The 20,686-nt window shown below is 41.8% G+C and overlaps 1 protein-coding gene across 5 annotated transcripts in view; it reads right to left on the bottom strand.

The window, feature by feature from the left end:
• The window catches only part of LOC103653535 (uncharacterized), a 31,092-nt gene extending 26,929 nt beyond the window's left edge, over positions 1-4,163 (bottom strand). For 2 of the 5 annotated variants that reach the window (XM_008680415.3, XM_020552584.2), the window contains exons 1-2: positions 3,866-4,163; positions 434-2,427 (exon numbers count right to left, since the gene is read on the bottom strand). In XM_008680415.3, coding sequence (XP_008678637.1) covers positions 1,162-2,298 — 1,137 coding nt within the window. In that variant the 5' untranslated portion in view covers positions 2,299-2,427; positions 3,866-4,163 and the 3' untranslated portion in view covers positions 434-1,161. Of the gene's footprint in view, positions 1-433; positions 3,772-3,865 lie in introns of those variants that run through there. The other 3 variants (XM_008680416.3, XM_020552583.2, XM_023302352.2) reach the window with 3 other exon arrangements.
• Between the last annotated feature and the right edge of the window lie 16,523 nt (positions 4,164-20,686).

The raw sequence follows: 20,686 nt of genomic DNA, 5'->3' as shown, positions 1-20,686 counted from the left end.
AGAGGTTATTTATCTAGTTTTGTAAAGCTGAGGGGTTAAATAACCGGTTTTGAAGGTGGAGTGAAGTAGACTACCCTCTAAAGATCAGGGGGTTATATAGACTTTTCCCATGAATATAGATAGCAAAGATATGGATTAAATGTTTTGTACTTGCATAACCTAACAAAAAGGAACTGAGTGAGAAATAGGTATTTAAACAATTTATGGGCTAAATACAATTCCGGAACAATTGGAACAAATATTCACAGAACATGGCTTGTGAAACTATATTTTGTAGTTTTACTAGTCGTGAAAGAAATGGAGAATGCACCGAGAGGTTGACAGGCAAAACATAACAAGCTAACTCTAAATCAAAATTTCCATAGCATCTACATGCTCGAAAGTCGAAAGTACAAATGGAACAATTTATACCACAATAGTGCAATAGACTTACAGATCAACTTCTTTTTGTATTGGAAGTCCTGTTCTAAATCTGTTTTGCACCTAGCATCACCATGTTTCTGTGTACAGCCTTGACTTGACTCCTCACTGGTGCACATAATGACAAATTGATGTCTTTGTATAATCAACATTCTCTAGAAGTTATGAGATCTGAACTTATTTTGATGGAGCAGTCTTGATAGTGAGCTGTGGATTTCACCAGAACAGGATATTGAACAATGTTCATCAGCATCTTCCATTGCCTAATAAATTATGAACATATATAAACCATGCAACATAAGAGAGACACCAAGCTGAGAAGATTTGGTGTCTGCCACATATGAGACTAAGAATGTCAAAACATCCTTTGAGTAGCAGAGATTATACAAGAAGCAACACCTCAGCTGCAATAAGTGTATGGAGGCAGGCTTGGACTTCGCAAGGCAATAGAGATGAAACAGGAAGAAACACTTCAGCTGCATATATGTGCAGAACCAAGTCAGGACTTGGATGTGAACATCAAATTTGTGAAGTATGCTAGCTAGCGAGGCTCAACACTTCATCATTGTCGCATTTGGTACTAGAACCTCAGCTCGATGCATGTTTGAGTTATGCAAACATCCACATACCATTGCCTGATGGTGCATGTGACAAAGATACAATTTTGAGCTTTCAATTCTATTGTCTGATAGGCAAAGATTAAACTCTGCGGAAGCATTGATCCATTTGCATCCGAATTGATTAGTTATATGAATTTATTTTTTCAAGTACCAGTGATGCATTGACTCCAAGCAGCTGAGGAATTGTCTCTGATAGAGCCTTGAAGTCTTGCAATGAAACCGAGCTGATTTGCGGACATGTAGTGGCACTTTGACCATGCACCTGATTTTGGAGCTGCACACCATTTATTAGCTTTTGACTTAACTGTTGTTTTAGTGCCATATGATTTATTCGATCATGCTGAGATCTTGCTCTTACTAGCTCAATACATGATCCAATAAGGTATTTCAAGTAAAAATCAACTCCATTATTCAATGAATTAGCACATTCTAATGACACAGCATCCAACCCTTCTGTTTCTGCTATTCTCCCCATACGCTGTCTCAGTGATGAAGTATCACACAGCTGACCAAGGTCATAACAACAAATAGAGTCATCACTGCTAGCACCAGAGGGAAGTGTCAAGGTTTTTGAATTCCCACCGAAATGACCAGAACAGAAGGCAACCCCTAGTGGGGCAATTATTGGACCTCGAGCATGCTGTGCAACAGCTTCCACATATTCTCTACCAGAGACACCAGGACAGTTGCTATTTATGGGGTCTGATAAATTTGAATATGCATTCTCCACACGTGATCGTTTGGACAGTAGTTCCACAAGTTCACTGTGAGGCTGCGGAAATCTCTTCAGTTTGGACAAACGCACAACACCATTCTCCTGGACGACATGTGCATTTCTGCTTCGTGGATAGTGGTCCTTGACATGATGATGCAGAACATCACCAATGTCAGAGAAAGGGACTGTAGGACTTAAGACATGATTTGAATTCTTGGCAACTCCAATTGATTTAGGTGTACTGACTGTCGATGGCCCACTTGCTTGGCAAGCATTGTGGAGAATTGAGCAAACGAGGTGGTTATGAAGCTGAATGTTATCATCACCAAGTATTGTGAGGCAGAACTTGTCAAATAGACTCTTGCTCAGCTTCAAAGACAAAAACCTCTGCAGGTGCTCAAAGTACCTCTTTGCTCGCTCTAGACCAATCCTCTTAACTAGTTTTAGCTTGATTTCCCCAAGGTTAATACGAGTGCTCTGCCCAACCCCTGGTGATGGCAGTGGGAGAAAATTTTGTGGCGGTGGTGGTATCGATGATGGCATCTCTTAGAAATGGGATTCCATAAATCAGGACATAAATATAAGTTCAAAGTAATTCTCTGGGTTTTCAAGTTTTCTGGCTCCTCCAATCCAATATGCCCCAGTACACAAATCAACCAACGGGAGAACTAACTGCAATTGATAACAAAATATGTTAGAAATGTGTAAGACAAATAAAAAAGACAGGACAGACCTTGTCAAATAAAAAAAAGATGAGCAGAAAATGCTGCTTGGTCCAAGTTCGATTAATTAAGAGCCAATGGAACAGTACTAAAACTGGATTAAGTCCAAAAACCTTGCTAATCAATTAAAAGATTAAGCTTCATATGAAAAATGAAACTTTAGGACCTCACTTTCAAGCAAAAAAGCCTAACAAACACGAACATTAAATCTACAGAGAGCGAATAAAGATACACAAGAAGACAAGTAAATGCATGAATTGGAGGTTGTCATCATTTTTTTATCGACCGCGCAAGACAACTACACATCATTATATTAAGAAGAAGAAAGACCACGTAAGTCTCAAAAAGATCAGAACAAGATATGCACACCTTACGGTGGCCAAAAACATGGAAAAACAATAGCTATTAGCTAAGGACAAAACTCCCTAGTTCAACCGAGACTAAGGCCAAAGGGCTCGCAGCGCCAGCCATGCACCACAGGTGAGCATCAACCTTGATGTTTTGGATGATCCGGTCGAAGCTTGGAGAAGCCCTTTCAAACACAAACTCATTACAGTGCTTCCAAAGCCACCACGCCACCAACACAAGGGAATGCACTAACAATGTTGGAGGTTTAGTCATAGGCTTAATGCGGGGTGAAATTCCATAGTATTTGCTTTCATCAGTGTCCCAGCATTGAGCTAATGTGGGCAGAGGCTGGAGCTTCCTTCCACATTCTAAAATCGAGAATCTAATGAGAACCTACGAAGCCAACGTGTGCAGAGATCCCAAAGTCGTGGGACCGCACAGTCAGAGGCGAGATCATAGTAAGCTACAGCCCACAGTAGCAGGATTCGAACCACAAGCAACAAAAGGCAACGCACCCCCAAGCACGGAGCTCCCCTGATTCTAAATTCCGACGAGCCAAGGTAGGATTTGTCCCCGATCACCAGAACGAGGTCGGTCCATTTCCCAACATGAAATTCAGTCGGATGTGGGAGGGAAAAAAACAAAACAAAACAAAACAGAGAACCCAAATTCCCAAATGCGTAACAAACAAACATGAGCACGGCAACCATGAGCAATTCAAAACTGATTCCACTGTTCGGGGTGCACCCGGGCTCCCCTGATCCGACCCGCGCCAACACGAATTCCGGCAGGGGGCTACGGTTTCGTGTAAATCTCAAACTCGCCGGCGAGGCGGACGGCGGCGAAGGGTGCAGCTGACTGCCCGCAGGAGCAGCGCGAGACGAGCACCATTGGGTTGGGTGGGGTCGGCCGTCGGGACCCCAATGCCGCCCCGTAAACCGTGCGCGCATCGGGGCTCGGTAATCGCGGTGCGAGACAAGTTGGGTGGGTGAAGGACAGCTAAACAGCTAGGTTCGGGAAGCGGAGGAAGCTCAGGTCACCTTGCTGGTGCAGTGCTCGCGCAAGGCGAGGACGCGAGGAGGACGGAGGAACGATCGGTGCAAGGGACAAAGTGCTGCTGGGCTGGGCTCCCCGGCTGCTGACGGAGGAGCTGTAGCTACGTGATGTGATTTTGGTCTTCGTTCCGCTTGGTTCCTTCGGCCTCGGCCTCGTTTGCTGCTGCTGCCGGGTGCGATGTGAGGCCAGGGTGATTTGCTCTCAGGCCTTGCCTGAGCTCGGTAGTGGCGTGGCGATTGATGTTCTTTCCTTCTCATGGCTTCTCTATTACCCGGATGGCCTATGGTGTGTGGCATTTGTGCGTAGGGTACGCACTCAAGCTGTATATCTCTCCTCCATTTCACACTAGCATATAGTTGGTACTAATTCTGTGCTTCTGACGAAGGAAAGGAGGAAAGGATTTAACAATGACGGGCCCATAGACTCAGCAATCAAGACCAGCAAGAGACCTATCGCCAAGAGGATTTCATAAACACAAATATGGCATAGATTTCATCTGAATAGAAGATATGGTGAAGATTAGTAAATATCCCAACAAATAAGAAAGATATGATTGTACAAGATAGAGTTCGACTCGTATACAATTAAGGACTAACTTGGTCATGACTCCAACAAACTAACCGACACAATGACTATCATGTAACCACTGGCCCTTCCTTGGCATATAAGGGTGCGTTTAGTTGCAATGACAGGACGGGATGGTATGGGACGATCCCTCAAATTAGGTTGTTTGGTTCTGGGTCAAGGGTTGGGACAAGACTATCTCAGTGTTGTCCCCTGTTGTCCCTCAAAATTGGAGGGACAAGAGAGGACGCCAGAGGACGTCCCTGTCCTAACTGACCCGCAACCAAACACACCCTAAAAGGAGGGACAAGGGAGCCCCATGAGGGCAGTCTGGGCAGATCATGTGATCTACCTCATATAAACATTATCGAACAATCTTCAATAATTGGCACGCTAGGTAGGGACCCATCGCGCTAATCAACTGAGAGTTTGTGGCAAACATGAGTTTTGCTCTAGGAGAGGAATTCAACTTTGGTGCCCTAAGATTCATCACTGACTCACTCGATAATCTCAGGCTCGTCCTAGATCCATCGACAATCCCAACACTATATGATCAAGATTTTGAAGATTCAATGTTCATCTCACCGAATCTATGTCGATTAGATCTCTCAACATCGACTTAGACTCAGACTCCACTTCGACCGTGACTTGGACTCGAGTACTACTCAGACTACTACTCCAACCATAACATGGATTAGGCTTGGACTCAGATTCATATTGTTGCTCACCTGTTAAGATTGAAGGACCAGCGAGGCGACTAGAGGGGGATGAATGGGAGCCACAAAAATCACTCGAGAGAGCACTGTGACTTGTTCCCAGATTCAACTCAAACCCCATGGGACTCCAAAAATAGCATAGCACTGTGTAGATCAATCCAGTGTCGATTGATTATACCAATATGCAACATGAGAACTAACTCAAATGTCTGCAAAAAACCAAAACCAAAACCGCAGAGATAGGAAAGTGGCAGTGCCGCGCTAGGGAGCGACAGTGTCGCACTTCAAAATCTAGACATAACCCCCTCAAATTTCACAGACAACAAGCACAAAGGAAAATAAGATGTTTCGTGAAGTTTGATCAAGAACAAATAAAAACTACATGAACAAATTCAAAACCTACATTTGATTGAGGTTTGGTTGGGGTTTGCTCAAACGAGCTCAAAACAGAGTGAACTCGGATCACGACCACAAACTGCTTAAACCTGGTGTTTGCAATAGTCAAAAGAGTGATCTTCACCCCAAGGCAATCCCCAACAGAAACAACAACTCAAGAAAATGCAAATTGTCCCTTAAATCAAAGAAGGGAGGAATTGAAAGCGGAGACAAAAACAATTCAAAACTGCAGCAAGAACAAACTGAGCAATTGATTTGAACAACACTGGACCGATGTGGTTATGACCACACTTCCTATCAAAATCACTAACACAAGTGCACAGATGTGGAGTTCAAAACATCTATGGATCTCAGTCTATAAGAGTGAAAGAGTCCAAGCCTAAACAACTAAACCAAAAGAGATAATGCCCAAAGAGATAGCCCAAAAGAGATGGTTGCACACAACAACCCTCCCACCTTTTTATGGGGGTTATTTCTCTACTCTAAACTACCCCAAGATACATATAGCCTACCCACTTAGTCTAAACTACCCCAACGTCACCCCAGCGCCCGAGCTCACTAGACCGAGGTGGCGCCGCCCGCACTAGTGGAGGGGACCGGCCGGCGTGCTGCTAAACCATTTACTCGAGCCAACCCACCTTTGACCAACTAGCCAAATACGAAGGGGATGATACAGTGAACACCATGGACGAGGTCTTACCACCAATCAGCGTGCCAGTGTCGTAGGTCACGGCGAGAAGCGGTCCCGCCGTGGAGGGGGAACTCCGACGAGGAATTCACTGGCCCCTTCTGCTCCTCCGGTCTCAATCTTCCACGGTCGTGATCCATGTATCCAGGTGAGCCGCCCTGACCACTTGCTGATTCGGAAGCGGCGATGCAAGTGGGGTGCTATGGCGGCGGCTCAACCCTTCCCTTGCGTCGGTGGTGGGAGCTTGGGGGGTATGGTTGCTAGTTCAATAGGGGTGAGAAGGCAAGGATGCGCTAGTACTTATACATGGGTGGGAGTCAAGGCGGTTGCTAGGACCCCGGATCACCCTCACGAGGTTGTGCCTTAGCACGAGAAGAAAGAGCTGACGAGATGGCCCCGCACGTCAGCGGCTGGTATCATCACGTGCGTGCGAGTGGGGGTTGATGTCGGTCCCACCTAGCGGCTGAGGCACACATGCCCGTGACCCCCAAAGGCTGACCTAGGGGCTGACTTGGTGGCTAGTTGGGCCGGGTAATAGAGGATGAGGCCCGATCTTCCTTGAGGTACAATAACTTGATTGGGTGGAGATCTCGACATTGATGATCCAAGGCTCCAAGCGAACAGATCCTCGCAATCACTACACCACTGCTCCGTTGGTTATCACCCGTGACACACGAGTGACGTCACCATGAAGGCTTATCCCTGCAAGCGCAATAAAAACACAAGCAAGAACAGGAAGAACGCAATCAAAACTGCATTGATCACGAGGTGGGGTTTCATAAACCGATGAACGACGACATTGTAAGATGACAAATATGATCTAAGAAAAATCCATCGTAATGTGACGACGGGTGCTGAATATATAGAGTATTAGGGCATGCGTGACCCCTGATCTCGCCCCTAATGGGCTTCGACGCAATACATGGGCCAACAGCCCAATAGACGGTGTCGCAGCACCAAAATAGAATTGTTTCGACGATTCTCGTTGACTCCAGATGAACTTTAAGGTGGGACCATGTCACACCCGGTTCTAGGGGGCAAAACCGAATGCATAGCATATTGGGCCAGGATCCATTTTCCACACATATGTTGATGTCACAAGTGTAATATATCAAAAGACAATGCAATAAAGGCGTAAAAGGGAGTAGAGTAACTTTATTACATCATCCTGAACATCGTATCTTATCAAGTATCATAATCAAAGTATGACATAATTAAACATGGACACTCTTCCACAGGAAGGTGACTCGCGCATCGTTAGACTCAAAACTCATCAACGTCATCTGCGAAGTCTTCGTGATCACCCTCTGATCAAAATATTAGCAAGGGTGAGCTCACTTATGGTCGGGGCTCAGCAAGTGGGGGAAATAATGCAAGTTAATAAGGTAGGCTATGGATAATCGGTAAGCATTTTAGTTGGTCAATATTTTATTAGCAACACTTGTCTTACTAATAAGTGTGTATCCCAAATATCCCAATTAATCAAAGGCATAAGATTATATCAAAACACTTAAGTGAAATCACTTAAGCAAACCACTGGTAGATCATCAGATCATGATTTATTTTCCATCCTTAAGTTCAATTATCATGAGAGGGTCCAGGTTGCTCTTAACCGTGAGCACGGCTGACATATCAATTTTACACTCTGCAGAGGTGGTACAATTTTACCCACAAGCTGTGTATCCCATCTAGCCTGGGTTGATCGGACCCATAAACACTGCCTAGGTGAATGGCTAGGGATCCACTATGAGGCTTTCACAAAATATCCTTAGTAGAAAGCCACCCGCTAAGGTTTCCACATCAGTATTGATGGCCCTCTGGATGAGGTAACTTAGCCAAGACTACCACCCCATTTTAACATGAGCTGCCACCAAACCACTGCCGCCCCCTCTTGCCAATCTTTCTGGTAAGGTTTCTAAGCACTAAGTCTATAGAGCTAATTACCAAAGCCAAAGCCATTATAGCACTCGTGGTTGCACTGTTATCCTGGGTGGTCACTCCATGTTCCATTTAATACAAAATGTTCTTGTTTAACCATTGGGTTAACATCATAATAAAAACTTCATTTCCAGAACATAGTATAATTAAAAGAGTTACATAATATTTATCAAGTTAAGCAATAGCAAAAATTGCTAAGCATAGCATTTATCCCAGGGTAAATCAAGGAATAGGGTTGGTAATTCTAGGAAAACCTTATTTAGGCAAATCCCATCAAATTATGCAATACCCGAAAAGTAAACATTATTATATGCATAATTTAGGTACAAATAGAAATGCAGATGGAGAATCCACTTGCCTTGCTCGAAAGTGTCATGTGGGTCCTCCTCGAACGTGTTTGGTTCGTCTACCTCACAGTCAACTTCTAGCATCGATTTGCGTATCATACATACAAAAGAATACGTACGCCAAATAAATAAACATACACCATTACATGGATAATCATTCACCGTTACATAAACATTCATATATCACACAACTATACTCATAGATATGTCTAAAGCATAAATATTTTATTAATCCACTATATCTTTCACTTTGAGTTATCATTGGTGAAAATATGAGTAGGTGACTATGACACTAGTTTATCTAGTATAATGTAGATAAAATGTCTTAACAAACTTTATGGAAAAAATTATTAATTATTTTCTTTATTACTTAATAATAGTCCTTTGGGTTTTATCCTTTCCTTTCTAAATAGAATTTATACGTATAGCTAAAAATGTTTATTTCTAAATCACCTAACATTAATATTCTAAGAATTATTGAAGATTACTAATTTTGGACTTTAGTAATATAATCATAGTGATTTTGACATAAATATTTTACTAATTCTAAGTAATTAAGTGCTATACGCATGAACACATTTATCATGACTAGTAATAATCTAGATTTTAACATGACCAAGAAAATGGGACCTAGTTCTTATTTTAATTTCTTATATCATTAAAAACTATAATAACATAATTTTATTTTGTATGCTAAAAATGAGCAGCTAATCAAAGGGGAATCTAGTACTTAATCACAAAATTATAGAATCGTGACATAACTTATTTATTTTTGAAATACAAAAATAATGTTCATATTCAAAATACTATTGCTGGGGTTGATTCCAAAGTACATGTATACTTCGGGGAGTAGCACATAAGGTTTTTGATATCTTTTACATACACTTGTACTGCAAAAAATACAGAAATAATTTTCAGAAATTCGGAGGGGCCAAAACGCAAAACTATCATATTCTACCTTGGTGTGAATCATCTAGGCCCCTTAGTGATGTTTTGGTAATTAATGACAACTGCTTGTGGACTAACTGTTCTTGGAGAAATAAGAATGCAGTGTTGGACCACATCGAACAGGAAATCTTGGAGATTCATAAGCATTGATTGTGGATCAAGTGAAGGCAAAGGTATAATATAGGTTTTGTTTTTGCCGGTCTTGAGGAGTTTAGAGAGATACTTGACCGGATTAGTAGGTTAGATAGCCGTACTATTAAGAGGGGTCAATGACTTTGATCTGTGTAAAACTTAGTGCCTCATAAAGCATCTAGTGGTTGCATTTGCATGAGGACTAACAGCGCTTCAAATTTTTGAGTTAAAAATCCTTTCAAAAGCTTGTTTTTGAAAAGTGCAAAGTCTTGGATGCGCGGACCGTCCGGGCCTTGTGGGCGGACCGTCCGCGATCCTCCAGTGGGGTCCGAAGTCTGACCACTTCGGACAAGTCCTGTTCATTTGCACTGCGGACCGTCCGAGCCTTGGGGCCGAACCGTCCGCAGTCCTGACCAGTGGAGGCTGCTCTCGGCATAGTCCCTGAATTATAGTGCGGACCGTCCGGCCTTGATGGCAGACAGTACGCAGGTGCCAAATTTGGTTTGGGCAGGGACTGTGTGGTTTTTGAGATTTGTACTACGGACTATCCAGAGGATAAGCCCGGACAGTACTGTCTCCAGGTCTCGGACCGTCCGGCCTTGTAAGCGGACGGTCCGCTTGTGTTAACAGCACTTGGTCAGAGCTCTGTGTGCTCCAAGTTGCCAGGTCTCGGACGGTCCGGCCAAGGTGGGCGGACTGTCCGGACCTTACTTTTCTGACATCTCTAACAGCTTTCAAACAGGAATTATAGCTGTTATGTGTACGGCGGATCGTCCAGCCCTAGGGCGCGGACCGTCCGCGTGTGCGCAGAACAAGTGTCTTTCGCTCATAACGATTGGATTTGAGTGGGGGACTATAAATAGAAGGGTAGCTCGTGTGTGAGGGTCCTCTTGGCCATTCCTTGCATACATTGAGCTCAATTGTGATCCTCCAACTCACTCTCTCACACTCCTTGCTTGAGGTTGCATTCTAGTGAGAGATTGAGTGTTCCTAGTGCATTAGCATCCATCGGTGATTCTTGAGGCACTAGGTGGTACACCGAGCAAGCGTCATCGGCTTGTTACTCTTGGAGGTTGCCGCCTCCTAGACGAGCTCTCCAAGAAGATTGTGGAGAAGCTGTGGTGTTGACTGTGAGGGGTTCGCGCCTACCTCACCGGAGCGGCAAAGGTGACATTTGTGGAATCGAGGTATTGAGTGATTTCTTGTCCACTTGGCTCAAAGATCAAGCCGTGTCTTGATAGAGGAGCAAGTGAGAGCTTGAAGTCCACCTCAACGTGGATTAGGGGTGATCGGCAAATCACCGATACCACGGGATAAAATTCGGTGTCTTTACTTTCTTGCAATACTTATTGCCGTGCAAGTGATTAGTGTTTTGCATATTGTTCTTTAGTATTCAATCACCCTAGTTGATTCTCATAGATTGTTTACTTGTTATCACTAGAGAATTTATACCTCTTGTTATATTGATTAAATTTCCCTAGTGTTTTTGATTTTAGTCAAAACCGTCTATTCACCCCCCGTCTAGCCGGTGTCCTAGATCCTACAAGTGGTATCGGAGCCAAGGACTCCATTGTTTGTGGATCTAATCATCCCGGAGTAGGACAAAATGGCTAGTAACAACAATGTGCACATTGGGAAGCCACTGCATTTTGATGGAAATAACTATGACTATTGGAAAATAAGAATGTCAATGCATCTTAGAGCAATAGGTGGAAAAATTTGGCCAATTGTCAGGGATGGATTTGTTGTGTTGAAAGAAGATGAACCATCCGTTAATGACAATGAGAATATCCTTACAAATGATCAAGCAATGAATGTATTCTATGATGCTCTTGATATAAATGAGTTCAATCGCATCAAGAATCTCACAACCGCTCATGAGATTTGGATTAAGCTAATGGAAATTCATGAAGGAACTACAATTGTGAAGAGTGCCAAGCTATATGTGTGCAAAGGGAAGTTTGAGCAATTTATTATGAAAGAAGATGAGAGTGTATCCAATATATTTAACCAGTTAAATGAGATAGTGAATGAACTCAAGGGACTTGGTTTTAATGTACCGGATGTGGATTTCACTCATAAGTTCCTTAGATCACTTTCGGAGAAATATGAGACCATTGTGACAATGTTAGTAAGAAGTGATATATCTACAACTTCTCCAACCGAAGTATTGGGGGAAATTCTTACTCAAGATATATTCAAGAAGTCTCAAGCCGATGCTTTAAGTTTGGCAAAGAAAGTGAAAAATGAATCAATTGCTCTCAAAGCTAAAGCCTCTAAGGCAATTGAAAAAGAAGATAGTAATGATGAAGAAAATGAAAGTGAGAGTGATGGTGATATGGCTCTATTTTTAAGGAAATTCAACAAATTCATGAAGATGAAGAGAGGTCAACCTAGAAGAGGTCAAACATCAAGAAGAAATGCTTTCAATGATAGAAAATGTTTTGAGTGTGGGGAACCCGTTCACATTGCCATGAATTGCCCTACCAAGAAGAAGAAGGGCAAAGATGAAAGTGATAAGAAGAAGAAATTCTACAACAAAAAGAAAGATGGCAAAGCCTACCTAGTTGAATGGGACTCGGATGATAGCTCGGATGATGATGATGATGACACCTCATCCAAGCTCAATGCCGGAATTGCCATCAAGGAAGCTCCCTCACTCTTCTCATCCCCCCATTGTCTCATGGCAAAGGGAGATGCTAAGGTAAAAATCATCACCGATATTAATGATATAAATGATGATGATGATGTTGATGATGATGGCTATTCATATGATGATCTTGTTAGAATGTTAGGTGAGGCCGATGACTACATGCACAAAGAAAAAGAAAAATTTAAGACCTTGAAGGAATTGTATAAAAACCTCCAAGTGTCTTTTGAGGAGCTCAAGACCTCTCACAATGATCTAAAAGAAAATTGTGAGAAGCTTGCGGATGCTCAAAAATCATCTATTGTGCATGAAGTTGTGGTGGTCACTGAGGATGTTGGAGTCACTTGTGACTTACTTGATAGTCTTACAAGTGAACCACTACCTACTAACACTATTTGTGATAAATGCAAAATTTCTCTCATGAATGATAATATTGCTCTTGATGAATCAAAAATCATTGTTGAGAATGAAGTGTTAGTAGATAGAGTAAATGCTCTAACTCATGACCTAGAAAAGGCATAAGGTGGAAAGGCTAAACTGGATTTCATATTGGGAAGTCAACGGTGCTCACTTAACCGTGAGGGTCTTGGATATGTTCCCAAGAAAGGAAAGAATGCTTTTATAAAGCAAAAGACATTGTTTGTGAAAGAATGTGACAAAGTGTGTCATAAGTGTCACAAGAAGGGACATGTTAAGAAAAATTGTCCTAAGCTCAAAAATGTATCCTCCACTTGTTTTGAGCATTGTTATGTTCTTTCTCATAATGCAAAAGGTGTTCATGCTAGATTTGTTGGTACTTCAATTGTTGGAAACAAAAAGAAAGCTATTTGGGTGCCAAAGACCTTGGTCACTAACATCCAAGGACCCAAGCAAGTTTGGGTACCTAAAAGAGATTGATTTCCTTTTGTAGGTGAACTACAAGGCGGGAGGGAATCATTGGGTGTTAGATAGTGGATGCACTCAACACATGACCGGAGATATGAAAATGTTCACCCAAATGAGTGAGGAAGATTGCTCAAATTATGATAGTATCACATTTGGAGATAATCGCAAAGGAAAGGTTAAAGGATTGGGTAAAATTGCTATTTCAAATGATCATTCCATATCAAATGTGCTCTTGGTTGAGTCTTTGAATTTTAATTTACTATCCGTAGCTCAATTATGTGATTTAGGATTTAGTTGCAATTTCACGGTTGATGATGTTATTATCTCTAGTGTTGATGGTAGCAATCTTAAATTTAAAGGCTTTAGACATGAAAATCTTTATCTTGTTGATTTCTCATCTAGTGAGGCAAAGCTCACAACTTGCTTATTCTTAAAGGCTTCACTAGGTTGGTTATGGCATAGAAGACTTGGTCATGTTGGAATGAAGCAACTCAATCATTTAACCAAGCATGACTTAGTTCGTGGCTTGAAAGATGTGAAGTTTGAGAAGAACAAATTGTGTAGCTCTTGTCAAGCCGGGAAGCAAGTGGCAAATACTCATCCAAATAAAAGTCAAGTGTCCACTCATCGACCTTTAGAATTACTTCACATGGATTTATTTGGGCCCACGTCATTTGTGAGTATTGGTAGTAATTCCTATTGTCTTGTGATTGTGGATGATTATTCAAGATTCACTTGGGTTTATTTTCTTCGAGATAAATCTAATGTGTTTGAAACATTCAAGTCATTTGCTATATTGGCCCAAAATCAATTTGATTTTGATATCAAGAAAGTTAGAAGTGATAATGGGTCGGAATTAAAAAATGCAAGAATTGATGAATATTGTGATAACAAGGGTATTAAACATGAATTCTCTTCCAAATATACCCCGGAACAAAATGGTATTGTTGAAAGAAAGAATAGGACTCTCATTGATATGGTTAGGTCTATGTTAGCGGAATATAATGTATCAGATTCTTATTGGGCCGAGGCAATAAACACCGCTTGTCATTCATCAAATAGACTATATTGTCACAAGCTTTTGAAGGAAACTCCCTATGAATTGCTCATTGGTAGAAAGCCAAATATCTCATATTTTAGGGTATTCGGTTGCAAATGTTATATTTTGAGAAAGGGAAGCTGGCTTTCTAAATTTAAGAAGAAATGTGATGAGGGTTTTCTTCTTGGATATTCATCAAATAGTAAGGCTTATAGAGTCTTCAACAAAACTCATGGTATTATTGAAGAAGCATATGATGTTGAGTTTGATGAAACAAATGGGTCTCAAGATGAAAGTGACAATCTTGATGATGTTGGTGGGACTCAATTGAAAAATGCAATGAAAACAATGGCCATTGGTGAAATAAAGCCAAAGGAAGATGATGATGAAAATAGTGTGGTTGTCATTCCTTCCTCTTCAACTCTAAATGAAGAAGATCACCAAAGCCAACAAAATGATGAAATTATGGATACTCATGATCAAGGTACTTCAAGACATTCGGTTCCTCCTAATGCTTCAACTAGCAATTATCAAACGATATCAAGAATTCATCATTCTATTGTGAAGGATCATCCAGTTGATCAAATTGTGGGTGATATTAGTAAGGGTGTTCAAACTCGCTTTCTCATAGCTTCATTTTGTGAACATTTCTCTTTTGTATCTTGTATGGAACCTAACCGTGTAGATGAAGCTCTACTTGATGTTGATTGGGTGAATGCAATGCATGAAGAATTAAATAACTTCACTCGAAATGAAGTTTGGGAGCTTGTTGAGAGACCAAAGAACCACAATGTTATTGGTACAAAATGGTTGTTTCACCCTCTCCACCTTTGGCATGAATCGCCAAAAACAAAGTCATTAGAGCCCTTGCTTTCTCCTCTTTTGGCAAATAATATATGAGTGAAGATTATACCAAATTGGAGAGCGTGTGTGGAGCGACGGCGAAGGATGAATAATTCGATGGAGTGGAGTGGAAGCCTTGTCTTCGCCGAAGACTCCATTTCCCTTTCAATCTATGACTTAGCTTGAAATACACTTGAAAACCACATTAGTCATAGCAAAGAAAGAGATATGATCAAAGGTATATAAATGAGCTATGTGTGCAAAATATCAATCAAAATTCCTAGAATCAAGAATATTTAGCTCATGCCTAAGTTTGGTAAATGTTTGCTCATCTAATGGCTTGGTACAGATATCAGCTAATTGTTCTTTGGTATTAACATATGCAATCTTGATATCCCCCTTTTGTTGGTGATCCCTTAAGAAATGATACCGAATGGCTATGTGTTTAGTGCGGCTATGCTCAACGGGATTATCCGCCATGCAGATTGCACTCTCATTATCACATAGAAGAGGAACTTTGGTTAATTTGTAACCATAGTCCCTAAGGGTTTGCCTCATCCAAAGCAATTGCGCACAACAATGGCCTGCGGCAATATACTCGGCTTCGACGGTAGAAAGAGCTACAGAATTTTGCTTCTTTGAAGCCCAAGACTCCAGAGATCTTCCCAAGAACTGGCAAGTCCCTGATGTGCTCTTTCTATTAATTTTACACCCTGCCCAATCAGCATCAGAATAACCAATTAAATCAAATGTGGATCCCCTGGGGTACCAAAGGCCAAACTTAGGAGTGTAAACTAAATATCTCAAGATTCGTTTCACGGCCCTAAGGTGAACTTCCTTAGGATCGGCTTGGAATCTTGCACACATGCATACGGAAAGCATAATATCCGGTCGAGAAGCACATAAATAGAGTAAAGAACCTATCATCGACCGGTATACCTTTTGATCTACGGATTTACCTCCCGTGTCGAGGTCAAGATGCCCATTAGTTCCCATGGGTGTCTTGATGGGCTTGGCATTCTTCATCCCAAACTTGGTGAGTATGTCTTGAATGTACTTCGTTTGGCTAATGAAGGTGCCCTCTTGGAGTTGCTTCACTTGAAATCCTAAGAAATACTTCAACTCCCCCATCATTGACATCTCGAATTTTTGAGTCATGATCCTACTAAACTCTTCACATGTAGATTCGTTAGTAGACCCAAATATGATATCATCAACATAAATTTGGCATACAAACAAATCATTTGCAAGTGTTTTAGTAAAGAGAGTAGGATCGTCCTTTTCGACTTTGAAGCCATTAGTGATAAGAAAATCTCTTAGGCATTCATACCATGCTCTTGGGACTTGCTTGAGCCCATAAAGCGCCTTAGAGAGTTTATAGACATGGTTAGGGTACTCACTATCTTCAAAGCCGGGAGGTTGCTCAACATAGACCTCCTCCTTGATTGGTCCATTGAGGAAGGCACTCTTCACGTCCATTTGATAAAGCTTGAAGCCATGGTAAGTAGCATAGGCAAGTAAAATGCGAATTGACTCAAGCCTAGCTATGGGTGCATAGGTTTCACCGAAATCCAAACCTTCGACTTGTGAATATCCCTTGGCTACAAGTCGGGCTTTGTTCCTTGTCACCACACCATGCTCATCTTGCTTGTTGCGGAAGACCCACTTGGTTCCTACAACATTTTGGTTAGGATGTGGAACTAAATGCCATACCTCATTTCTCGTGAAGTTGTTGAGCTCCTCTTGCATCGCCAGCACCCAATCCGAATCTTGAAGTGCTTCCTCTACCCTGTGTGGCTCAATAGAGGAAATAAAAGAGTAATGTTCACAAAAATGAGCAACACGAGATCGAGTGGTTACCCCCTTATGAATGTCGCCAAGGATGGTGTTCATGGAGTGATCTCGTTGGATTGCTTGGTGGACTCTTAGGTGTGGCGGTATTGGACCCTCATCATCTTCCTTGTCTTGATCATTAGCATCTCCCCCTTGATCATTGCCCTCCTCTTGAGGTGGCTCCTCTTGATCTTCATCATCATTATCTTGAGCTTGATCCTCATCTTGAGTTGGTGGAGATGCTTGCATTGAGGAAGATGGTTGATCTTGTGCATGTGGAGGCTCTTCGGATTCCTTAGGACACACATCCCTAATGGACATGTTCCTTAGCGCGACGCACGGAGCCTCTTCATCATCTAGCTCATCAAGATCAACTTGCTCTACTTGAGAGCCGTTAGTCTCATCAAACACAATGTCGCAAGAAACTTCAACTAGTCCAGTGGACTTGTTAAAGACTCTATATGCCCTTGTGTTTGAATCATAACCAAGTAAAAAGCCTTCTACAGCCTTAGGAGCAAATTTAGATTTTCTACCTCTTTTAACAAGAATAAAGCATTTGCTACCAAAGACTCTAAAATATGAAACATTGGGCTTTTTACCGGTGAGGAGTTCATATGATGTCTTCTTGAGGATTCGGTGAAGATATAACCGGTTGATGGCGTAGCAAGCGGTGTTAACCGCCTCGGCCCAAAATCGATCCGAAGTCTTGTACTCATCAAGCATGGTCCTTGCCATATCTAATAGAGTTCTATTATTCCTCTCCACTACACCATTTTGTTGTGGCGTGTAGGGAGAAGAGAACTCATGCTTGATGCCCTCCTCCTCAAGGAAGCTTTCTATTTGTGAGTTCTTGAACTCCGTCCTGTTGTCGCTTCTAATCTTTTTGATCCTTAAGCCGAACTCATTTTGAGCCCGTCTCACGAATACCTATAATGTCTCTTGGGTTTGTGATTTTTCCTGCAAAAAGAACACCCAAGTGAAGCGAGAATAATCATCCATAATTACAAGACAATACTTACTCCCGCCGATGCTTATGTAAGCAATCGGGCCAAATAGGTCCATGTGGAGTAGTTCGAGCGGCCTGTCGGTCGTCATGATGTTCTTGTGTGGATGATGAACACCAACTTGCTTCTCTGCTTGACATGCACTACAAACCCTGTCTTTCTCAAAATGAACATTGGTTAGTCCCAAAATGTGCTCTCCCTTTAGAAGCTTATGAAGATTCTTCATCCCAACATGAGCTAGTCGGTGGTGCCAGAGCCAACCCATGTTAGTCTTAGCAATTAAGCAAGTGTCGAGTTCATCTCTATCAAAATCTACTAAGTATAGCTGACCCTCTAACACTCCCTTAAATGCTACTGAATCATCACTTCTTCTAAAGACAGTAACACCTAAATCTGTAAAAAGACAGTTGTAGCCCATTTTACATAATTGAGAAACAGAAAGCAAATTGTAACCTAAAGAATCTACAAGAAAAACATTGGAAATAGAGTGGTCAGGAGATATAGCAATTTTACCCAATCCTTTGACCAAACCTTGATTTCCATCCCCGAATGTGATCGCTCTTTGGGGATCTTGGTTTTTCTCATAGGAGGAGAACATCTTCTTCTCCCCTGTCATGTGGTTTGTGCACCTGCTATCGATGATCCAACTTGAGCCCCCGGATGCATAAACCTACAAAACAATTTTAGGCCTTGTTCTTTGGTACCCAAACGGTCTTGGGTCCTTTCACATTAGAAACAAGCACCTTGGGTACCCAAACACAAGTCTTTGATCCCTTGTGTTTGCCCCCAACATATTTAGCAACAATTTTGCTTGGTTTGTTAGTAAGCACATATGATGCATCGAAGGTCTTAAATGAAATGTTATGTTCATTTGATGCAATTGGAGTTTTCTTCTTAGGCAATTTAGCACGGGTTGATTGCCTAGAACTAGATGCCTCACTCTTATACATAAAAGCATGATTAGAGCCAGAGTGAGACTTCCTAGAGTGAATTCTCCAAATTTTGTGCTCGGGATAACCGGCAGGGTACAAAATGTAACCCTCGTTATCCTGAGGCATGGGAGCCTTGCCCTTAACAAAGTTAGATAATCTTTTAGGAGGGGCATTGAGTTTGACATTGCCTCCCTGTTGGAAGCCAATGCCATTCTTAATGCCACGATGTCTCCCACTATAGAGCATACTACGAGCAAATTTAAATTTTTTATTTTCTAGCTCGTGCTCGGCAACTTTAGCATCTAATTTTGCTATATGATCATTTTGTTGTTTAATCATAGCAATGTGATCATGAATATCATCAATGTTAACATCTCTACATCTAGTGCAAATTGTAACATGCTCAACTGTAGATGTAGAGGGTTTGCAAGATTTAGTTCAACAATCTTAGCATGTAAAATGTTATTCTCATCTCTAAGATTGGAAATGGAAACATTGCAAACATCTAATTCCTTAGCCTTAGCAATTAATTTTTCATTCTCATTTTTAAGGCTAGCAAGAGAGGCATTTAATTTTTCTATCTTAGCAATTGAACTAGCATTATCATTTCTAAGATTGTCAATTGAATCATCACAAACATTTGATTTCTCAACCTTAGCAATTAATTTGGCATTTTCATTTCTAAGGTTGGAAATAATATTATGGCAAGTGCTTAGCTCATTAGATAATTTTTCACATTTTTCTACTTCTAGAGCATAAGCATTTTTAACTTTAACATGCTTTTTGTTTTCTTTAATTAGGAAGTCCTCTTGGGTATCCAAGAGTTCATCCTTCTCATGAATAACACTAATCAATTCATTTAATTTTTCCTTTTGTTGCATGTTTAAGTTGGCAAAGAGAGTAAGCAAGTTATCCTCATCATCACTAGAATTATCTTCATCACTAGAAGTTGCATACTTAGTGGAGGATTTTGATTTTACCTTCTTCCTTTTGCCGTCCTTTGCCATGAGGCACTTGTGGCCGACGTTGGAGAAGAGAAGGCCCATGGTGACGGCGATGTTTGCGGCATCCTCATCGGAGGAGGAGTCGGTGGAGCTCTCGTCGGAGTCCCACTCGCAGCATACATGGGCATCACCGCCCTTCTTCTTGTAGTACCTCTTCTTTTCTCTTCTCTTTCCCTTCTTGTCGTCGCCCCTGTCACTATCACTTGATAATGGACATTTTGCAATAAAATGACAGGGCTTACCACACTTGTAGCAAACTTTCTTGGAGCGGGGCTTGTAGTCCTTCCCCCTCCTTTGCTTGAGGATTTGGCAGAAGCTCTTGATGATGAGCGCCATCTCCTCATTGTCGAGCTTGGAGGCGTCGATGGGAACTCTACTTGGTGTAGAGTTTTCTTTCTTCTTCTCCGTTGCCTTGAATGCCACGGGTTGCACATCGGGTGTGGAGGAGGTGCCTTGCTCGATGATTTTCTTGGAGCCTTTGATCATCAACTCAAAGCTCACAAATTTTCCTATTACTTCCTTGGGAGACATTAGTGTGTATCTAGGATCACCACGAATTAATTGAACTTGCGTAGGGTTAAGGAAAATGAGTGATGTAAGAATAACCTTGACCATTTCATGGTCATCCCATTTGGTGCTCCCGAGGTTGCGCACTTGGTTCACCAAGGTCTTGAGCCGGTTGTACATCGCTTGTGGCTCCTCTCCTTGGTGAAGCATGAAGCGACCGAGCTCCCCCTCGATCGTCTCCCGTTTGGTGATCTTGGTCACCTCGTCTCTTCGTGCGCGGTCTTGAGCACGTCCCAAATTTCCTTTGCGCTCTTCAACCCTTGCACCTTATTATACTCCTCTCGACTTAGAGAGGCGAGGAGTATAGTAGTGGCTTGGG

Source organism: Zea mays, chromosome 4 (assembly GCF_902167145.1).
Source record: "Zea mays cultivar B73 chromosome 4, Zm-B73-REFERENCE-NAM-5.0, whole genome shotgun sequence".
Classification (NCBI taxonomy): Eukaryota; Viridiplantae; Streptophyta; class Magnoliopsida; order Poales; family Poaceae; genus Zea; species Zea mays.
Note: the sequence above shows the minus strand (reverse complement) of the source record. Positions and strands in the feature narration are given on the sequence as shown.